At 40.4% G+C, this 6,658-nt stretch overlaps 1 protein-coding gene across 1 annotated transcript; it reads right to left on the reverse strand.

Moving 5' to 3' along the window:
* Nucleotides 1-1,618: 1,618 nt before the first annotated feature.
* bsx (brain-specific homeobox) lies at nucleotides 1,619-4,977 on the reverse strand. The gene is made up of 3 exons (XM_004084468.5): nucleotides 4,578-4,977; nucleotides 4,143-4,333; nucleotides 1,619-3,682 (listed from the first exon to the last, which is right to left on the reverse strand). Exons 1-3 carry the CDS (start codon nucleotides 4,816-4,818, stop codon nucleotides 3,422-3,424), a joined length of 693 nt encoding a protein of 230 aa, XP_004084516.1. The 5' UTR covers nucleotides 4,819-4,977; the 3' UTR covers nucleotides 1,619-3,421.
* Between the last annotated feature and the right edge of the window lie 1,681 nt (nucleotides 4,978-6,658).

A 6,658-nucleotide genomic window follows, 5' to 3' on the forward strand; every position in this document is an offset into this window, starting at 1 on the left:
CAGCTCATTTCAGTCGCTAGAATTCTGGACCTCGTTCTGTCTATCATGAACCAGAGCTCATGACCGTATGTGAGCATTGGAACGAAGATCGACTGTTTATTCCGCTTACTTTTGTCCATGTAACCGCGCCTACATGAATTTAAATGAAAATACCTCATAGTGATGCTTTTCATGGCAAATATTAGGTTAGATTAAAATAGATCTAATAGATTAATTAATTACAGGTCATAATTATTTAGTCACACAAAAAAAGTAATTGCACGACAGCACAACTAAATACACAAATATTTATATACATACTTATATATTTTCTAACAAATAACTCCATTGAATAAAACTGTTTTCCCTCTAATTTACCTTACACAGCTATAACAAGCATTTTATATGAGGGTGGAAGAGGGAAGCAAAAAAGAACAGCAGAGTGGAAGGCCATCACAAAGGAACGGATCCAAAATACGCATTTCAAACAGTTTGTTATTGTAATTATTGTTATGAAGACTGCAGTGCTTTTAGTTGAGGTGCTATTACTAATGCTTAAAGAATATGAGGATTTCTTAATCTTTGCTAATAATGACACTTATATGGTCTCAAAAAATGGGGTGGAAAAGCATTTTACTGGGGGGGCAGCTGCCCCTTTGTCCCCTAGTAGCTCCGCCCCTGACAGTACAGTACCTTTAAAGTAATTATGTTTTTTCTGTTTATATTTAGATTTTGGAATCTCTGTTCCCTGTTCGCTTTTATTACTGTCTTAGCATGATGTTACTATGATGTACTGATCTATTGTTTGGGATATTTCTATTGTCATTTATTGAATTTCTTTTGTTGATACAAGGGTCAACCTCTCAGCTGTATATTATAACAGGAGCAATAGGAAACATTTAAATAAATCAAAAATAATTTAGCTAACATTATAATAAACTTTAGTGTAAAGAATTCAGCTGGTTATCCATGAAATGTCAGGAATTTTGTTTTAGGATAAACCACAAAATATATCCTATATTTCAAAAACTTGCTGTTTTTGTCGGGCTCCTTGCACTGAATCTTACGTAATTCCTTACATGGAATTATATTTAGTTTCTATAGATTGTTTTGGATAAACATTTGGCATAGGAAAAAACTGTCTTAATGGAAAACTGCCATTTCCTCTGTAGTTTTAGTTTGCTTTTTAGTTAATGTAGCCGACCAGATAACCAGTCTCAAATCTTAATGACGTTTGTATTAGTAGGACAATGCTATAAGAAAACGGTCACATTAATAAATCAGAACCCGATTATGAAAACTATGCAAAAAATATAAAATGAAATAACTCAGTAAGGGTGAGATTATATAAATTTGCTTTTTCCCACTCATTTTCAAGCATTAAATCAGACTACTTGACTCTAGATAAAAATTATATTTAACTTTGTATTGTATGCATCATTGCAAAAATCTCTGTTTATGATTATGGGTAATTATATTGTTATTTTCTTCTTACATTTATTTTAATGTATCTTTGTTTTTTTATCAATGTATTTAATTATTCCTGTAATGAACTTAATATATCTGTTTGATTTTTGTTGTTGTATTGTTTACAATCAATGCTTGATGTAAACCAATAAATCAAAACAAATCAATGAAATCAAGATAATCAAGACATGTTTTATTAAAACAAATGACAAATCAAGATAAAAATTTATTAAGACTAGGTCACTTAATATGTAGTTTGCATGATATATCAGATAGAACCAGACAATATGTTACAAATCTTAAAATAAAATCCTGTTTTACTAGTCAAGAAATCTTCTCAACACTTGATCATTTTTTCTTCACTATAACTCCCTCTGTAAAGAGCCTTCCAAGCACCACAGAGCTCGTTACAAAGAGTTACAGCTGCAATAAAAATTTAATACGACTGTTTAGATTAGAAGAGCTGACTGTTTTTGTTATAATAACCCTCAAATGTAGACTGGATATACAGTGACCCATTTAGTTCCATGACTTCAATTAAAATCCAGCAAGATTTAGTCCTAGTACAGTTTTCTGCACTCAAATCAAGATAACTAGAATAGAAATTTTAAGTGTACTTCCATTTTTTTCTCCAATTATAGAAAATTGTTCACATGATTTGACTCATTGTTATTCCTTGTAAACACAGGAAACATTCACAACCTTACTGAATTATGAATATTTGTTCTGTCTGTTTAAAACAACATGATTTCAAATGTCTGCAGCAAAATGTTGCTTTTATTTTTGCATTTAGGCTGTAGCATGGCTTTAGAAAGAAATGAAACAATTTCAAAAACATGCTGAAATAAAATAGATGTATTGCATATTGCACTCAAAATGTTCAGGGTCTTTAAGCTTGAGGAAGAAATCGGGTAAAACATGTTTGTTGTAACTGTACAGCTTTTATATTTAAGACTATATAATTTAAAAGAATATAAACTACATTTTCAGAATGGGCACCTTCTGCTAACCAGTTTCTCTTTATTTCTTTAAACAAACAAGCCGTTAACAAAGACTAACAACTGCATTTGATCGTGTCATACTCCTAATAATGAATATTTGAGTGGGTTCGGCTTTTAAACGGATCATATTTGGCCTGAAAAAGAGAGGCCCCCGTCCAACCGGTCAAGCACCACCAGGAGCCTACGATCCATTCTGAACTGATGACCGGAGCTGTGCTCATCGGAAACAAATCCATTTGACAAATTTAGAGGCTTCTCGTATTGCCCATTTTAATTGATAATAAATATGTCTTTTGGTTTATCAAAGCGATTTCATAAAAAATTCATTTTCAGATGCCGAAAATCCAGTGCACTTTAAACATTTGAGCGCTGCTCTAAAAGTCCTGTTCGTTTCTGCGTAAATTATAACTAAGATGGAGAAAATATAGAAGCTCGAGCTAAACTCCCAGCTGTAGTCTGAGTTCATATCTGAACCACACTTGATCGAATTTATTAAGAAGTGTTCGCAAAAAAAAAAACATATTAACATTAATAAATGTGAGCGTGAAAAAATGATTAATTTAGAAAAAATCCCAAGTGCAGTAATTTTAGCACCGGGCACAAATGTTTCTTCGGCCTATAAAACATTATGGACATGCTGTAAATGTTGACGTGATTAGTTTGGCAGGGGAACAGAGCTGCAGTGGAACTTGGAAAAGAAAGTGACAATTCGCGCGTAATTTTCTAAAACCGTGTGGCCGGTGCTGACGTTTGATCTCGGCCGCTCGGACCGCAGAAAAAGGTGCAGAATTATGAGCAAAGCTCGATGGTGGAGCTCCGGCATCTTCACGCGAAGCCTTGCCGCGCTCTATCACAACCATCGGTCATCTGAACCATTTACTTTTACTCTCTTCTGAAAAGAAAAAAAGGCCAAACACGCTGACAGCCGCTGCGTGGGGTCACAGAGCCGCGCGCGCACCGCAGTTCACCCCCGGCTATAGTAGATGGTCCGGGGAGCAGACGTCGTCCTCGATATCCACGTCTTCATCGTTGTCCTCCCGCATATAGGAGTCCGGCTGCAGGCCGTGCGGGAGCTGCTCGCCGTGCGGGAGCTGCTCTCCGGTCCGGTCCTTCCTGTCGGGCTCGCCGCAGCTCTCCGGCGCGCGCTCCACCTCTCCGGGGGTCTTCCGCTCGTCTTGCGCTTTCCGCAGCTGCTTCTTGTGCTTCATCCGTCTGTTCTGGAACCACGTTTTGACCTGAACGAAGAAAAAGGGGACTTGTAAAAAATATGAGTCTGCGATGAGATCAGTTCTCAGCGCAGCAGAAACTGATTTCGGTAAACGGTAACCCTAATTTTGCGGCTACAGCCGGTGCCGTAAATTTGTTTAACGGTTTATCCAACGTTGACTTAAAATTCGTTCACATATATGTAATTACTTTCTAGTGAAAACAAAAATTGGAAGAGCTGCCGCCAAAAAAATAAAGACAAATCGCATCCACCTAATTGATAGAACATACACTAGTTTGGGTCCATAGGCCTCCTCCAAGTGACTTTCATTTTCATCAGTTGTCTTTATCAGTTTAGTAATTTTCCGCATGTTTGCGTTTCTGAGAACAACCCACATTATTTGCCTTTTTGGTCCCAAAAACGAAAAAGAGAAAACCCCTGACGCAGGAGTCTGCGTGAAGCGCGCGGATGCGGGCCCGCGGGTGCACCTGCGTCTCGGACAGGCTGAGCGCCGTGGCCAGCTCCACCCTCTCAGGCGTGGACAGATACCGCTGGATCTCAAAGCGCTTCTCCAGGCCGGACAGCTGCGAGTCGGAGAAAACCGTCCGAGCCTTCCTCCGTCTGCAGTGCTTCCCCGGCAGGTCTGCGTGGTGCTGGAAGAGCGCGGGCATCTGCATTCCTGCGGACAAACACGGGGGCTTCTTATTTATTCTCTTTTCCTCGGCATTTCGCTAGTAAAAACCTAGGATAGCATTTAGAAAAAGAAACAGGATCACACAATAAATTTGGCACGAATAAATCTGGATAAGGGGGGGGGGGTCTCCTGCTTAGATCCAGTTTTCTTAAATGTCACTACAGCCCCTATGCACAGACAGCAGACTGTCGCTCTTTCATCAGGGATTTGACATAATTTTTGCGCTCACCTGATGTAAAAAAATACGGGTGATGCTCCGACTTGTGCAGAGGATGCGGGTGAGCGGCCAGGATCGGGGTGGGCATCAGGGGGTATCCATACTCCAGAACCGGCATCCGGGAAGCCAGAGAGGCGCAGAAGGGCGCCGGCATCACCTCTCTGAGCGGCTTGGGTTTGTGCAAAAGAATGTCCTCAATGAAGAACGACGTTGATCTGTGTGTGCTCGCCGCCGGAGGGTAGTTCAGACTCATGTTTGTCAGGTTAGTTTGACTTTATTCTGTCGATTCTTTTCTGTCTGTAAGTTACGTGCATGAAAACGCGCCCGTTCAGTCCGATATTCCCAGGCTGGCTAGTCGCCGTCCCTCGGTAGAATTGAATGACACAACCTCCAGTATTACATGGATATCGGCAGGAGAGCATGTTTTAGACAAGCATTTATTCATTGATAGTGCCAGGCTGAATCAGTTAATTTTCCGCCAGCCAATTGCGGTTCTGGACGGGCAGGAGGGATCTGTGAGAGGCTGGTTTCTGAACTGTGATTGGTCCAGGCGTGCTCAAACTAAGCCCGTGGAAAACGTAAACTGATTTTAGATAAACGGCGCACCTGTGACCACACTGTCATTTGGATGACAAGCAGCTGATAACCCAGCGGAGAATGTCCCTGTTTGTGCGCCATACCTCCCTGGTTTCACCATCACCCCATGGAAAAGAAGTCTCTCTTAAGTCTTCAGTATCATAAAGTGACTGGCCCGTTTAAAAAAGAAGTGATAATCTAACCCTGGGTAAGAGCTGAGGCCGTTTTTGGGCCAGCAGCCCCCCCGTTCGGGCTTTTTTTCATTTATTGTGCTGCGCTGGATTTGTAAGGAGACACAACACGGTTTCAGTCCCTCCTTTTCTCCATGATCCCAAAAGCACCATAAAACATGTCACTCAAAAGATGCAGCCTGCGCCACAGGAGGTTTGGTTTGCTGCAGGCCTGCCAGTGATTTGCTCCAATTTAGCCGTAATTGTCAGTAATAAAATCCGCGCGAGGACGAGTGCCGCTCCTCTGCCCGTTTATGAGAGGCAGTGCAGAATAATTCGCTGGTATGAGGCTGTCATCACATTTTCAATCAGTCTGCTTGACGTGAAAGTGTTTGAATGTAAACAGGATTCAGGCTGCAACACTATTAGGCAATTAAAGCAAATGTCAGAGCGGAAGCTGTCATCTGTGGACAGGAGCTGACAGGTCAGCAATGGAAACGGAGGAACCCCGTCAAGAGCGCTCTTCATTTAACACCGCTCTGCAAACATAACGTACGCAAAGAAAACACTACGTGACTGTGACTGCATGTTTTACGTTAGCCGATGGTTTAATCCTCCCTCATCATCAAAGCAGAGGAGGTTGTAAATTGCGCCAACTGCTCCGCTCTTTTCAGCGACCTAAGTAATCAGGCGCCCCTGAAAGAACATTAGAAAGTAACTGAAACAAATCATGAAGAAAGCGTCTTAAAGGATCCGTGTCTGAGGCGGACTAAAGCGGCTTTTGGCCTTTTCATTAAGGGAAAGTGGGAGATCAAAGCCTTGCTTATGTCTTCAAACAGGTGCGCGTGCACGTACACACTATCTATCTATCTATCTATCTATCTATCTATCTATCTATCTATCTATCTATCTATCTATCTATCTATCTATCTATCTATCTATCTATCTATCTATCTATCTATCTATCTATCTATCTATCTATCTATCTATCTATCTATGTAAATGAGAACCTTCACAGCAAACACTATCTGCAAACCTATAAAGAAAGGGAGGGAGAGGAGGGAGGGAAGGATGGATGGGGGAGAGGGTTGTTTTGTTTCCACCTGGTGACAGTTTTATATTTGAGAGAAAATGCATCACATTAAAAAAGAACAGAAACTGATGTAGGTTTATGTTGTTAAAGGAATTCCTATAAATGTCAGCATTCTCAATGTATCACTTCCTTGTTACATGACACATGACATTTAAAAAGCAGCTATTTTGTTGTGAATTTGTTCAGAACATTACATTAGAATAATTAGGTCTGTGGTAAATGGTGTATACCTTTATATCACCTTACTACATTCT

The sequence above is a fragment of the Oryzias latipes genome, chromosome 14, assembly GCF_053564925.1.
Source record: "Oryzias latipes strain Hd-rR chromosome 14, Olatipes_Hd-rR_3.1".
Taxonomy (NCBI): Eukaryota; Metazoa; Chordata; class Actinopteri; order Beloniformes; family Adrianichthyidae; genus Oryzias; species Oryzias latipes.

Coding starts and splice junctions, on each gene's coding strand:
- bsx (XM_004084468.5), bottom strand. CDS start 4,818: ATGAGTCTGAACTACCCTCCGGCGGCGAGCACACACAGATCAACGTCG. Junction 4,334..4,577: donor CCCGTATTTTTTTACATCAG/GTGAGCGCAAAA, acceptor GTTTGTCCGCAG/GAATGCAGATGCCCGCGCTC. Junction 3,683..4,142: donor TCAGCCTGTCCGAGACGCAG/GTGCACCCGCGG, acceptor TTCTTCGTTCAG/GTCAAAACGTGGTTCCAGAA.